Source organism: Clupea harengus, chromosome 22, assembly GCF_900700415.2.
Source record: "Clupea harengus chromosome 22, Ch_v2.0.2, whole genome shotgun sequence".
NCBI classification, from domain to species: domain Eukaryota; kingdom Metazoa; phylum Chordata; class Actinopteri; order Clupeiformes; family Clupeidae; genus Clupea; species Clupea harengus.
The window spans coordinates 15,136,506-15,152,240 of record NC_045173.1 but is presented as its reverse complement, the minus strand read 5'-3'; the positions used below and the strand labels follow the sequence as shown (position 1 = coordinate 15,152,240).

General features: G+C 43.3%; 1 protein-coding gene across 1 annotated transcript; it reads left to right on the top strand.

Annotated features, from left to right (window-relative positions):
* Positions 1-8,081: 8,081 nt before the first annotated feature.
* chst2a (carbohydrate (N-acetylglucosamine-6-O) sulfotransferase 2a) lies at positions 8,082-10,280 on the top strand. Its single transcript, XM_012815335.2, has one exon. It carries the CDS (start codon positions 8,636-8,638, stop codon positions 10,025-10,027), a length of 1,392 nt encoding a protein of 463 aa, XP_012670789.1. The 5' UTR covers positions 8,082-8,635; the 3' UTR covers positions 10,028-10,280.
* The last annotated feature ends 5,455 nt before the right edge of the window (positions 10,281-15,735 follow it).

Below are 15,735 nucleotides of genomic sequence, written 5' to 3'. Positions count from 1 at the left end.
GTTAACACACAAAGACACAATAATTTAAGACAATAGATAAAGTAACTTATATTGGGTGACATCATGACTTCAACAATAGTCATGCTTGTAAATAAAATCTGATGAAATGACAAGCATGGTCAGTACACTTGAGAATAAACCTTACATGGCACATTACTGCGTGTATCATTATTAGATTTAGCTTGTTTGTGATCACTACACTACTTTGCACAGGCCTGTAGAAATGAGGAACTGGGTGCTGGAAAATCCCTTGATGCAAGCAATTCAAAACATTTGCCATAAATGGAATGGAGCTTTACTTGATGTAAATAATATTACAGTTATACATGTACAGTTATAAATTCAGTGGTCAATCATAAATACCCACTGAATCATATTGAGTTGTACAATAGTATAAGTACAAGCCTGCTTTGCAACTGCTTTGCATCTCATCACGATTCCAGAAATTATATCCTGGTTACTATTGTATCCTTGCTCCAGTCTCACCAACATCAGCCGGTGAAATATCCATGTAAATAAGGACTGTGTATTTGAATAGATCTGGTCAGTTCTAGAGCGCCACCATGTTATCCGGCAATAATACAAGCAAAGGGTATGCTGCATTACATACAGGTGTTTAAGACATCAACAGCCATAATATTTATTATCCTGTGTAAACCATGTCTGTAAACAGTTATCTCCTAAATCCACTGTGTGTAGATAGGCGTTGTGGGATCCCACTGGTTAACATGATGTGGGATCAAATGTGAACTCTTATCTAGGGTAACATTTGCTCTTGTTCCCTTTTATCAGCAACTAAACTTTGGCTAATCTAAAGCATTAGATGCGGATGGCGATTGAGGGAGTTGAGGTGAAATTACTTCACCTGACACCAACTGCCCAGACCACACAAAGCACTGTCATCACACCTTATCATGACCAAGCAGGGACATCACAGCGAGCAGCTAGGGAGATAGGGGTCTTCGTCAGTAAGAACACTCTCAGAACAGAGAGAGTCAAATTAATTATTCTGCTTGCCACATCGACAGCCACCAATAACACTGCTGATCAGACTGTTGCATTGCAATGAACAGAGGCAAGATGTCGTATTGTAGGAAAGGGAGATCACAACTCTCCTCACGACACACTTCACTATCAGACATGAAAAGGTAATGAGCTCACTCACTGTTAAGGGTTATGGGTGACTACTTCATGCGACTCTCATTTGGGTGGCACAGCTCCTACACCGCAGCCGCATCAATGGTCCTTTATGGTTCACCAGTAATATAAGCAGGCGGCAGTGATGAGGTGTCAAAGTCATACAAGAACTGAGCCAGATGAAATACAAATGGTAGGCGTGTGTCTACAGCAGTCAGTTACAAAAAAGCAATATAAAGATATTTTATATTTTGTGAGTCTAATGTTAAATAGAACCCCTAAGTAATTACACAATAAGGAACACTGCCTCTTTCATGGCAAAGTGTGAGTAATAAGCTTATCTAAAGAACTGAGCCTTTGAAAAAAAAAAAACGAGACTTACCAATCACGTCCAGTTAACAGTACTTCCTGTTTCCAAACAGGGAGGAATGTAAACAACTGTGGCTGTGTTCTAAACCGGTTTGGAGAAATCCATAGTGCAGCCAAATTGACAGTCCAGCTCGTCTCTCCTTGTTGAAAACTAGTGGCTCCCTGGAGAGGAAATCCGCATGGATGAATGAGTGGAAGAGAGCCGAAGGATCACTTCCCCTGAAGCCCATGGCCAATTCGCTGACACCCAATCCAGCGCTGCTTCACTTCTTCAAGAGAAATTCATCGGGCCTTAGAGTCGTCACCGGTTACCCTGCATTATTGATTAGCCTGAAGACAGGATCGGTTACCTGCGAGGGCCTCTAAGCAGGAAGTGGGTCACAAAAGGCACACTGCTTCCCTAGTTTCTCCCCTTATCAAAAACAGCCCTCGCCATGGCAACTCATTCAGCTGCCCACCTGTCTCAGGGATGGGGCTTTTCATGGAAGTCATCCGCGTGGTGAGTCTGCGGTATATGTGATTATACTCATTTGCAGGGCAAGGAGGTCTTCTGTTTTTTTCTGTGTTTGCCACAGTGGGGTTTAGAATTATTTCAGACCAATAGAAATCAGGTTCTTAGGCATGTAAAGTAGTTAGGCTGAGCTGATGTGATAATAGTTTGGCAATACAAGTGTTTCTATTCTTCAGGAAACAACAAAGGACAAAGGAGCATGGAAGGTTGTGCATTCAGGGACATGGAGGGACAATGGCTCATTAATTTAGAAAACTTTCATACAGTGACATATATCAAAAAGAAAAATAGCAAAGCCATCGATGAAATAAACTGACGAATAAATGGGGAAAATAGATGTGGTAATACATTTACATTTAGTCATTTAGCAGACGCTTTTATCCAAAGCGACTTACATATGTATACACATTTTTTTACATTTACACTGATGGCACACTGCAGATCAGGAGCAATTGGGGGTTCAGTGCCTTGCTCAAGGACACTTCGACAGGGAATCGAACTAGCAGCCTTCTGATTACTAAACGACTTCTTTACCTCCTGTACCACTGCCGCCCGTAATATTTAGTGTTGTGGAAATCTTAATACATAGGAAAGAGCTTTGAAGGTAGTACTGAGAATTACACACATGGAGTGAATAGAAAGGTCAAGAGGGAAATCCGAGCTGTAAGCTTTTATACTGAAATGAGGATTACACACTACATCTACGTAAGTGCCATTTCAAAATAAACCCTTAAGGACTGGCCAACTACACAGATACTATTTTATATAGGCCTATGTGTGCAATTTAGTAAGAATTCTAACTTTAGATGTCTTCCCAACAATGATTCTTTATGTAAGGGTGTGTATGAAGACATGATTCTATACGTAAAGATGTGTATGAAGACATGATTCTATATGTAAGGGTGTGTATGAAGACATGATTCTATATGTAAGGGGGTGTATGAAGACATGATTCTATATGTAAGGGTGTGTATGAAGACATGATTCTATATGTAAGGGTCTGTATGAAGACATGATTCTATATGTAAGGGTGTGTATGAAGACATGATTCTATATGTAAGGGTCTGTATGAAGACATGATTCTATATGTAAGGGTGTGTATGAAGACATGATTCTATATGTAAGGGTGTGTATGAAGACATGATTCTATATGTAAGAGTGTGTATGAAGACATGATTCTATATGTAAGGGTGTGTATGAAGACAAATGGAGAAGTGATGGGCATGACAATCATGCACGTTCCAAGGCTCTTTGCTGCAGCTTGGTTAAGGCCAAGAATGATGTCCGGTGAGTCAGTGTGTGAGAGAGTTCATGGTCTTGCTCATTTAACAGGAGATTAGGTTGATGAGAAGGAGACACAAGCAAAATCACAGTGATAATTAAACATATGAGAAAAGTCAAAGTTATACGTAAACTGTTTTAACTGAATTGACACTGCTTAAAAACAAACTAACCATCTAACCCTCCAAACCAGTGCACCATACTTCTGAATATAGAGCCCTTAATACCAGGTTGGTGCTCACAAGCTGATCTTGCGTCGTACAGAATAATCTCTACTACCCTCTATGCCCCAGTGCCCTGCACAGCATGCCCTGCAGCTACATAAAAATGCCTGAGGTTTAATGACTCACTTGTATATAATCACTGGATGAGTCAGCACTGAGAAGAGCTGCTAACGTGTCACAATCCAGTACAGGAAGCCAGATCACTCAGAGCAGTAGGCCAGACCCAGGACAGGAAGCCAGATCACTCAGAGCAGTAGGCCAGACCCAGGTCCCTTTTTTTCAAAGCACAGAGAGTGTGGGCGATTGCCTGGACAGTCACCAGTTGGATCGGGTTTTAGAGAAGAGGCAGGGTGCCAGAGGAGATTCTTATAGGCCTTTGTGGCCATGTGATCTGTGATGCCACCTTGGTTTCTGCTGCCCGATTACAGCCACGCCATTTGCAAAACTTCATAACACAGTTCAGATGGTTAGTCATGTAGTATTCACAAGAAATGGAAAAATGCACACAGTGCTGATGTTCACACTGGGCTGTGCTCTGCTGCCAATGGGAGGTGTTTCTATATTTTAATATTGGCTCATCTGTTGGGCAATCTAAGTCCCAGAATAGGATGCCAGTACTCAGTAGGACTGGTACAGGGGTGGCAGCAGGATTTTTGTTCATAGTACGCACACTAAAGAAAGTTTTTAAGTCCTGTCCTGCCTCCTAATCATGTTTTCTTTATTTTGTCGTTTATTCTTCGGTTCCTGTTTTATGTTTGTATACTCATCTCTCCTCTTGTTTCAGACACCTCACTCCCTGCCCTTGTCTGTGCCCCGCCTTTGGTGATTGTCTTCCCCGCCTTGATTGTTTGCACCTGTTCCTCATCACCTAGTGTATTTAGTTTGTGTGTTCCTGTGTCTTGTTGCCAGTTTGTCTTAGTTTCCTCCGTGTTCTAACGTTCCAGCAAATTACTTGATTTGGTTTTTTTAACCTCTGCTTTGTTTAATGACCTCTGCTTTTGCCTTCTCCCTGTCGGATTTGCTTGCCTGATCTCCGGGCTGACTACCTGTGTACCGAACCCTGTCATCGCCTTCTCCTTGTCGGAATTGTTTGCCTGTTCTCCGGACTGTCTACCTGTGTACCGAACCCTGCCAGTAAAATATATTGTTTCTGAGTTGTGCTTGTGAGTCCTACTGTCTGTCACTGCTCCGGTAGTTACAAACGTTGTGCCACCATAGAGTGTGCCACATACAACCTAAGTGGCAGCAGCCCATTTTTGGTAAAAGTAAAGATACCATCTATTGACGTAAACAGAAGTGAATGAAAGCGCCTGGACAATGGGGCAGTGTGAAAAGAAATCAGTTGATTGGAACATTATGTTATTATCTATCTTTGTGGTGACCCTATGTTATGGTAGTTTAAAGAACTGCTCCAGCCAAAACTTGATGTGGCGCTCATTTTGCCTTAGTTTTGAGTTAATACATTCAGCTGTGTGTTTATATGAATGTATTCCATATATTTATATTTTTATAAATGTTTTATTTTAGATCACTCAGATGCCAGCTAACGCTAGCTAACTTTGTAGCACTGAACCCAATGACGGGGGGCTAGCATCCAGAGGTTTTAAATGCATTTTGAAAGAAAGAATAAACGTTGATAAGATAAATAGGCCTACTGTAGCAAATGTGTTTCTTGGTCGCTAGCTCATGTGTGCCAACAGTTCCAAACTATTCGAAAAATAACAAACCACCTTTAATTATATTGTGAATGTCTGGGTACATGTTGTCGCTACACGATGGTAGTCCTTTGGGGGATAGTAGTCCCTCACATTGCGCATGCTCAGACACAAACGGTTTATGGCATAAGGCTCAACATAATCGCGCATGCTCAGACAACAAAACGGTTTACAGCATAAGGCTCAACATCAACATCAACATATCTGGCTTGTCTTAACGCATAATGTGGGTTTATTTAACGTAATATTTAATAATGTTGTAAACGGTTTAAATGTCAACACATGGGGCTTGTCTTAACGCATGATGTGGGTATATTTAATGTTATATTTAATTATGTTGTAAACGGCTAACAGCATAAGGCTCTACGTCAACATATGAAACGAAACTGGGGAGAGACTTTTTGACCCTCCACCTCATCTGTTTTGTCCACTGTGACAACATCTTCTTTGTTTTTAAATAAATGGTCATGTTTTCAAAAAACGGGACAAACACAAAAGTAAAACTGGATACAAAATGCTCAGAAGATTTAAGAGTCCAAAACGGTGAAGCACGGAAGATCAGAAGTCAAAACTACAAAGCTCAGAGGTATTTGAGAAGGCAGACTAAGAGTAAACACGAAGTAGATAAACCAACACAGGAACAATAAGCGCAGGAGCGCGAGAGGAAAAGCAAAAGATAGGATGTCCTGGAAGTCGGAGTCGGGGCAGACATAGACATAGTATACTATACATAGTATACTATGTCTATGGGGGCAGAGATTGAAAACGGAGTTCGACCAGTCCGGGGCTTGTGTCGTCAGGTTTTAGTCATTTAAGATACGAGGCCAGACAAAGAAGTGAGGGGAGTGAAGAGTTTAAGTGGGGAAATGACAGGTGTAGGTGATTAGTATTCCGGTGATTGTGAATGAGAGGGATGTGGTTGAGTTGAAGTCGGAGGGGGCGTGTCAGAAGCAAGGTTCAGCGCTGGCGTGACATTAGCCCCCCCTCCAGGAGCCGCTCCTGAGGGCCGGGCCCCCCAACATCGGAGTTGCCACCTCGGTCGCCCCCTACATCGGGGTGCTGGGTGATCTGGATTCTCTTGGTATAAAGAGATGAGGAGGGCTGGGTCTAGGATGTCCTCACGAGGGACCCAGAATCTTTCTTCTGGACCGTAGCCCTCCCAGTCCAGGAGATGAGGTGGCCTCGACGGCGTCAGTAGTCCAGGATCGTGTTGATGTAGTACACCGGGCCCTCGTCGAGCAGGAGCGGCAAAGGAAGAAGAGTGAGAGGTGATCAGGGTGCGGTTTCAGGAGGAATACGAGTAACGAGGAACGAGTACGCACTGGAAAGATGTGAGGCCTGTGGTCGCCTGCCGGAGGGAGTTCTGAGTACTTGGCCCAGGGGAGGAATTGGCTCCAGCTGTACTGGTGACCATGGCAGAAGGTTCACAGGAAGCGTCTGCCCGTCTGCTCTGCTGCCCGGTCTTTCTTAGTACTTTCCGGTCTGTTTTAATTCACAAAAACAGCCAGCCTGCCATGTACCACTGCGAGTTTACGCAGTTTGTGTATTTTGCGTACAAGTGGGAGCGCCACTGGGTGGGACTACAGGACAGTATAGTGTGAGAAGAGAGGCAGGGAGAGGGTCATTGAAGTCAATGAGAAAAATACAGAGGGAGTACAGAGAGAAGGGAAGAGATAAAAAGAAGGATGTAGATAGGGGCAGAAGTGATAGTGGTGGTTGGGGAGATAGGTGGGCGGGTGGGGGTTGGTGGACTTCCTCAGTGTAAAGGCAAGCTCTAGGCTGTTCAGACACACACATGGCAGTGAGCCAGTCTAATGCAACACGGACATGAACCTCTTGTCACTCTTATTTCAAGGAGGCCCGTGGAACTCGTACACACAAACAGGGACACACTCAAACACACACACTTTCCATTTCAATAGTGCCGGTGGAATGCAATGTTTTGCCACTAATTTTTGCAATACAAGATTAATATTGCTGCTCTAACATTTACAACATTTACATTTAGTCATTTAGCAGAGGCTTTTATCCAAAGCGACGTACAAAGGAGAGAACAATCAAGCTACAATCAATAGAGACCTAGTGTAAGAAGAGGGACGTAAAATACTATTTTACATAAGAAATAAAAAAGTGCAGGAATGTAATCTAACAATACCATTTGAAGGTAAAGACTATGCAAAACAATCACAAAATGAATATCTGTAGTTGTACTTAAGGCACGATGATTTGCAGAATGTGTTGGTTAAATTAAATTTTTTGTTTGCTGTTTCATGTGTGTGTAGAGAGAGAGAGAGCGAGAGAGAGAGAGAGAGAGAGAGGGGCAGGGACATTACAACAGCAGGTGGCAGTCACGAATAGAGCGATTAAAGCAAACACGCCTCCATAGGGAATACAATGTATTTAATAACTGTCTTATGTAACACCCATTGAGTGTCACACATATGCCATCAGCAGCCTTATACAACTTTTATCGCCAAAATGGATGCCGATGAATTTCATCTAAAAAATGTCATTGTTGCAGTAACTCATAAGAATAATACGTTGATATGGACGGTTACCCCTACAGGCTATTCCATTATATTGATGCTATGGTAAAGCATACCGTTTTAAGCATTATCTGTGTGATGATGAACTATGGCGCTCGCACATTTAGCACATCAGTGATTTAAATGAAACAAGGGATGTTTACATGCTGCTGTATCTGGCCGTCCCTCGAATAGTCACGACATCAGACAGACATGTCAACCGCCAGTTACATTCTTCGCCGCCTGACTGATTCCTAGACCTTCCAACTATCACGGCTTTAGGTGGGAGGGACTTAGGTGTGCCATGCTCTGATTGAACTCTCGCAGTTTCAATTAGTTTCAGTGGTACGACAATGTCCAGTCGGCATAGGACTCGAAACAGGCAGGAAATATTTATCTGAAGAGAAGTGTCGCAGTCACGTAAATGGAGAATTATTATATTATGTTGCCGGTGCCAAATGGTGTCAGCCCGAAGTAAACGGATTTATTTTATTCAAATCACAGTCCGCGGGGTAGCCTTCTTCTCTTTGCTGGTGCTTTGTTTACCCTTAGCCTGTGCTGAGATGTATCAACGAACTAATAGGGGATCCGAAGCTTTAATTCTCAGTAAGTACATTTTCACGTAGATCTGTCGTTCTTGATCCGAGGCCTTAATTCCGAATGCGAACACTTGCTCATTGCAGAACTGCTTGTTTACGTTTTCAACTGGGTTTTGGGGAGGATTTGGCAGCTGATCACTCAGTTCGCGAGTACCCATATCGATGGACTTGATGCAAACGTCTTCCTCCAGATGTAACTCTACAGCCGCTACACGGAATGCTACAGTGGTACAAATCTAAACATCACCTCACAATATAGTTTCAGTCGTTTCAAATGAAAAACAAACCGTATCAACTGAAATTGACGCCACCATGGGAGAAAGATGTTGGATTCGGCCGCAAACCCAAAACCTACCGGAACAATACAAAGATCATAGCAAATCCTGGATTTGTTATGAAAGTATTGCGCAGAAAGAGAATAATCATGTTCATAGCCTACTTTCTTCTTGTAGCTTTGACCATGCTGAACCTGGCTAACTACAAATGGACTAAAGAGCCACAACAATGTAATCATCAAATGCAGGGCACGACTTTTCAGAGCAGGTCTGATATGCGTTTTCTTTATAAAGCCCCACAAACCAGAAAAAGACAGCTGATCTACGTTTTGACGACCTGGCGATCTGGGTCGTCCTTTTTCGGAGAACTGTTTAATCAAAACCCAGAGGTGTTCTTCCTGTACGAGCCCATGTGGCATATATGGCAGAAGCTCTACCCCGGGGATGCGGTGTCTCTTCAGGGGGCGGCCAGAGACATGCTGAACTCCCTATACCGTTGTGATTTCTCGGTGTTTCAACTCTACAATAGCCCCGGCGGCAAGAATGTAACTTCTCTTGGAGTCTTCGGTGCCACTCTCAATAAAGTCATGTGCTCTTTGCCTCTTTGCACAGCATACAGGAAAGATGTGGTGGGAATGGTGGATGACAAGGTGTGTAAAAAATGCCCCCCTCAGAGTCTTAGAGTGTTGGAAGAGGAGTGCTTGAAATATAACACAATTGTAATCAAGGGAGTACGCATCTTGGATGTCAACGTATTGGCTCCCTTAATGGAAGACCCTTCGTTAAACCTGAAAGTGATTCATTTGGTTAGGGACCCCAGGGCTGTCGCCAACTCAAGGATTAAATCAAGACACGGGCTGATCCGTGAAAATTTGCAGGTGGTACGCAGCAGAGACCCTAAACTTCGCCGTATGCCATTTGCAGATCCGAATCATAAAGTTAATAAAAAAGACGGCTCTGACTACCATTCAATTGGAGCCATGGAAGTGATATGTGACCGTACATCAAGAACTCTAAAAACCGCCATAAATCCGCCCAGCTGGTTTAAGGGGAAATACATGACTGTGCGTTACGAGGATTTAGTAGAAAATCCCATCAAGGCAGTACGGAACATTTATCGCTTTGCCAATCTTTCGGCAAATCACGACATTGAGTCTTTTGCCTTGAATATGACAAGCGGGACTAGTTCATCTTCGAAACCGTTCATCGTATCATCCAGGAATGCAACGCAAGCTGCCAGTGCGTGGAGAACTGTCCTTAGTTTCCAGCAGATTAAACAGGTTGAAGACTTTTGCCACCACTCGATGTCTTTGCTTGGATACATTCGCGTCCGAACATCTGGGGATGCTAGAGATTTGAGTAAATCACTGCTGACAGTGCCCAAACTTTAACTTTGTTGCCACCAAAGACAGCATGTCAGTCTCAATGTATCTAACTGTTGATGTTATTGACAACTTATTTGGTCATTTCAAAGGCGTTTATTCGTATGTGTTCTCGCACATGCGTTGCTGGAATATTTCGTTCGGTTCAGCGTTATTGTAAGTTTTGAGAAAACTAATGTTAATAGGACAGATATGTCATCAGAAAGGAGTGGCAGAAAAGAATGAGAAAATCCTGTTGTGTCTTATTCACATTTACACCTTATTTATTAATGGCAGCATTTTTATTTTCAAAGTTACCTTTTCCTTATTATTTATGGGATTCAAAATGTGCTTTCCCTGATTAAATATACTATGGAGCTGTTCTTCCAAGTATGTTCTGTTCAAAGCACTCAATATAAAGAGAATCATATTTACTAAACTTGGCTACAAGGTATTGTGGATCAAAATCAATACTTGCTGGTCTCACTAAGACACAACATAATTTCCACTTGTCAACATTAGGGTAGATATTTGATGTGGCCTTGTTTTACCCAACAAAAAAAGCTTTTATGGGTGCTAATACCTTAAAAGGTGACCAAGGAATTCAGTAGAACAGAAATATGTACAACATAATACATATTGTGTATTAAAATGTAATTACTTTTTATATCAAGTTCCCGCGTGGTGGTATGTTTACAATGGAATGAAAATCCTTACTCTTTAAATCCTGATAAACAGTATACCAGTACACGGTAAAGAGTTCAATGGTAAACTTGTAACAATCACATTTTGTAATGTTGTCTTAAAACAGTCTTTAGGAGCTTGTGTTGTGGTTTCTTCCATGGTCGTGTGATGTTCCATCTGTAGGTCATGTCATGTGAAAGTGAACATCAACATCAAGAGGATCAAGTACAGTACTCATCTGTACATCATCTGAATTCACTTCCCCACCGAATGTTCTACTTAACATTGTTAGTGAACAGAGGTGCAAACCATATCTTCACATCTGTGCTAAATGAAAGCACAACCCAAAAATATCTGAACCAAATAGGAGATTTGAGGTGGGGGGTAGGGGAGGTGAAAGCATTTTTACTATAGACATGCTCTGATTCAGAGTCCCAGTAATGGATGTGATTTCCTGCCCTCCTTACCCCTAAGCCCTCACAGGCCTTTGTTGAGTGTGTGTGTGTGTGTGTGTGTGTGTGTGTGTGTGTGTGTGTGTGTGTGTGTGTGTGTGTTTTGGGAAGGGGCACGGTGTGAGTGAGGATATGAGACAGAGGCAGCCGGTTGTGCTGTTCCAGAAATAGCAGCTGTCGAGGCCAAGGCTATAGAGACAGAGGCAGAGACGCCTCAGTACTCTTAACTGGTTTATCATAGTTCAGGTAATGTCAAGGTCACAGGGTCAGTTCCTGCCTATGGAGGAAACATGCTGATAAAATCCCTCATGTATGCCGTCACCGGGCTTGCTTTGGATCGAAATGCTCACTGACCAAAGAGAATGGATGCAACAGTATTAGCAAACTGAAAGAGTTAGTTGGAGGTGACTCATAAGGGAGGCTTATGCAAAATGTTGTAGACGCTGTTCAAGTTGACAGAATTAAATCACAGTGTAAGCACAGTCCCCTACAAGCACTACAAGTTGTCTGACAGTGCCCTTTGGACTGCGTTTCTTGGTGAGGGGTGATGGGAGCTGCTCTGCTGGTCAGGACTGGTGTTTGTGCTTTTACGGCCCTGGTCCTTAGTCAGGTGCTGTATCTCCTCATTCTCATTACTGGCCATTACGGGCACTGCATTAAGCCAGTCTTTCTTACTCTTCAGCTACCGCTGCAATGTGTACAGAATATTTGGTAATCGTTGACACATTGACCCAGGCTTTCACCTTTTGACATACCTGATGACTACCGGATGGATTTGGTTTTAGAAATGAATCAATCTTTGACAAAGCAATTGTGTTCCTAATTCTGTTCTTACATGGGCATAGATGTTAAATTCTTTGTGCTAGTAATTGGTGGTGATATATCAGTGGTGATATGCTTGTTAGTGGTGTGGTGCAGTGGTGATACCGGTGTTGGCATGACTTGGTAATAAGATCATGTTTATGTAGGGTATGTTGACATCATAATACTTTTAATGCTAATCAAAACTTTAGCTATTTCAGTCACCATCTGATTTTTTGTTGTGATTACATGAACACAACTAATTAGTGTAGCCAGTGTATAAATACTGCTATAGGACCCACCATGACCTTGAAATTCATCCAGGTCAACAGAACCCAAACATTTAAGGGACATCCTAACGTCCTCTACCATAGCATCAGGAACCCTGGGGCTGAATGGCTTCAGGCATGGGCAGTCATGAAAAGCAGGTGAGATGAATCTCTTTGGAGATCATGGTTACGGGTTGCTGTTCTAACAGCCAGTTGGTCATCATCACACCTCCCCGCTGCGACTGCTGAGATGATGCTCTCTGCCGTTGTCATAGTTACAGGGCCCCAGAATCTTCATCATCCAATGGCGGCAAGGCAGCGTGAACAGATGGTGGTGTAACCACACACTCTGGGGAGGAATGGAGATGTGTTGTGCAGTATGGAGCAAAGAGAGGGGTGGGGTGGTACACAAAGAAAGCGGCCAAGCCCTTAGTCTTCACAGGAAATTTTATGGAAACCGTAGCAAGACTCTGGAATGTGATCAGGCTTGTACAGGTGTGCACTGAGTACTCCAGTCGCTCCAGAAAAAGATCTTGTGTGCACAGTCGAGAGCATGCAATGTGTGCTCCCTCTCAGGATCATAAATGAGCTGAACACGCAGCAATTGGCCAGATAAACAGCTGCCTTCAGGGCCCACCTCTACCTGGGCCAGGAATCATACCAGCTCAGGCCTCGATCTATTGCCCCGTCTCCCGGTATCTGCTTATAATTCACCTTGTTTTTTAACATGGTAATTAGGCAGCTTTACCCTGACCGAAAATCCTAGCATGCTGTTAAAAATGTATGAAAAGCCTATTGGAAAAATAAATCATAGAGGTGGGGGCGGTGGAGGTGTTCTAAGCATCAGTAACATATATACATCTATCTGAGAATACATACATGTATCTGAGAAAAAGAGCTTCCCTCCAGAAAAAACTATATCTGGGTGGATTACACATAGCAAAGGGGATGTTAATGATTTTGGAGGCCACGTTGTTAAAAGCATTGCTGTTGGATCGAGGCTCTAGCAATGGCAGGATGGTTTTCAGAGAGAAGAAAATATTTCCAGCACACCTTGCTGTAAGACAATTTACAGTAAATTCTGTAAAGTCACCAAATATGAAAATTACAGTAATACAGCTATCTAACGTAAATGGCATGGAGTCTATAAAGAAATACCGGTAAATGCCAAGAAGCCTGCTCAGGCAGCTAACCACACTTAAATCTTGTCTGAAGGGACCAGCTAGCTCCCTTTAGCGGTGTAATCTGACTGTTCCATCTATCCATTTGCACACCTTGTTGTGATCTCCCCTTGACCTAGACCAGTCACGTACAATCAGATAAGGACATTTACTGAGAAAAATCATGCAAAGTGTGATGTGATCCTTTCGGTGAGAACAGGGCCACTTTTGTGTTTTGAACGGAGGGCTTATGCTGTTAAAGCTTCTCCTGCTGTGGGCAGTTACTCAGCCATGAAGGTCAGTAATGTTCTCAAAACCCTGCTCAGGTTACAGTAGTTAATGATGATCGTGCTGCAGGTCACACTCTCTCTTGCACTCACACACACACACACACACACCCACACACTGAAACACACACGTACACAGACACACAGAATATCACACACAACTCACACACTTTTGGAGGACTCCTAGAGAGCTGTCAGATTATGGAATTATAAGGAAAGTAGTCATTTATGTTCCAGAAAATGGCCAATCGTAGTGAAACAAATCACTGTTGATTAGGTCAAATGGGCTTTGGGCCATCACGAAAAAGAGGGTGCGTAAAGTATCAGAGAAGAGGCATTATAGACTGACATGTGAGTGTCACAGTGTTGTGCTGTGTTGCGTAACCTCAATCTTAGCCCTAACCACATAGGAACACTTGTCCTCAGCATCTGATACCACCTCACTACATAGAAGTGGGCAGAGGGACAGACGGACGGACGGATGGAACGGTATGTAAGACAGAATGATTCTGAGTCTGTGTGGAAGACAATAGGCCATTCACCCATATCGCTCGCTGAAACTGAACAACACGCCGCTGTCTTCCCCTCATTGTTATGCCACAACATTGTAGCTCTTCTTTCTTGAACGGCACACGTGAATCCAGTCCCTCACACTGACAGAGTTTTATAACTCTTCTTACACACACACCATGACCTACTGTGAGGTTAAGTCAAGTTCAAGAGATATGATGTCTATGGCATAATAGTTAGCTGCAGACAATGCCTTTTCACTGTTCCCTCTCTTTTTTGCTGTTCAGTAGAAAAACCTGTTAAGAACGGCCCACTCAGGGCTGTTACGTTTGCTTTACAGACTCCCAGTCTCACTCAAGGCAAACCTAACACAGACTGTCTGTACAAATAAACAAAGGAGAAGCTCATCATCACTCCTTGTACATATCAGGGCTGAGATTTCAAAAGACAAAGGTTATCGGCCCAGACAGGTGGTCAAAAATAAATGAGAGGTGAAGTCTGTGAATTATTGAATAACACAGCCTAGGCACATCTCGGTCTGATAAATTTCATACATATTTTATGGATGCGAGAGGTTGTGGGAGGTGAAACTAGTCTACTTTATAGAAGCTTCATCTGAACATGCCTGCAGACACTCTCTAGCTTCCCCTTTGAAGGTGAGTGAATCCACTCAGCTGAGAGCTTCGGTGTTTCGGGGGTTTCTGCATCATGCCTGTGGGTGGTGGTATCCAGTTTGAAGTCAAGGCATCATTCAGCAGGGATGTTTCTCCGTAATTGCACAGCTCTCAGTCTTGTGCATACTTCTGCATGCAGGGCTGCTCACGGTAGCTACTGTCTGTCACTTCTCCTCTGTCCACCCATTTGAAGCAGGCCACTTCCAAGCTCATCCCTTAGTTTTTGACCTGGCAGGCACTAAACAAATACAGGAACTAGCTACTATCAGCGGCTGAAGTGAAAAGCCCTGTGTCAGGGCCATTTTCTCCACACTTTAAAGAGGCAAGCTTTCTGTTTGCTGTATTTCATGTCATCTTCCCTCTCACTCTCACTCTCGCTCTGTCTCTCCAAACCAATCTAATTCCACCATTTAGCATCAGAGGATGTGTTACCTGTTTGTTTCATAAAGAACCAGGCACCACATGCCTCTCTTTCCCAATACCTGTTCCTTCCTCCCCGTCTCGAAATAAGACCAGTCACCAAGGGGAGATGAGTTCCTGCCCTGTTTCATGAATTATTACATTCCTTACCTCCCCCCTTTTCTCTCTTTCTCTCTCGCATCCTGCCTCCCACTCCACTACCTGTGTTGACAGTTCAAACTGATCATTTAGCAGAGGTTGTGCTTTTGCTGTAAGGCCACAGACAGGTCACAGGACTGAGAGGCCCAGTGTGGAGCGAGTGCAAACGGCTGTGTGTTTGTGTGTGTGTGTGTGTGTGTGTGTGGGAGTAGCAGCAGCAGGGGAGGGAGAGAGAATGGATTGTTTTAATTGCCTTGGCTGACACGGGCCACGCTCAGGGGATGGATGGTTATTGGGAGGTTGCTGAGTGATGCTGCCTGCCTGTTCACTGCAGGAGAGAGAG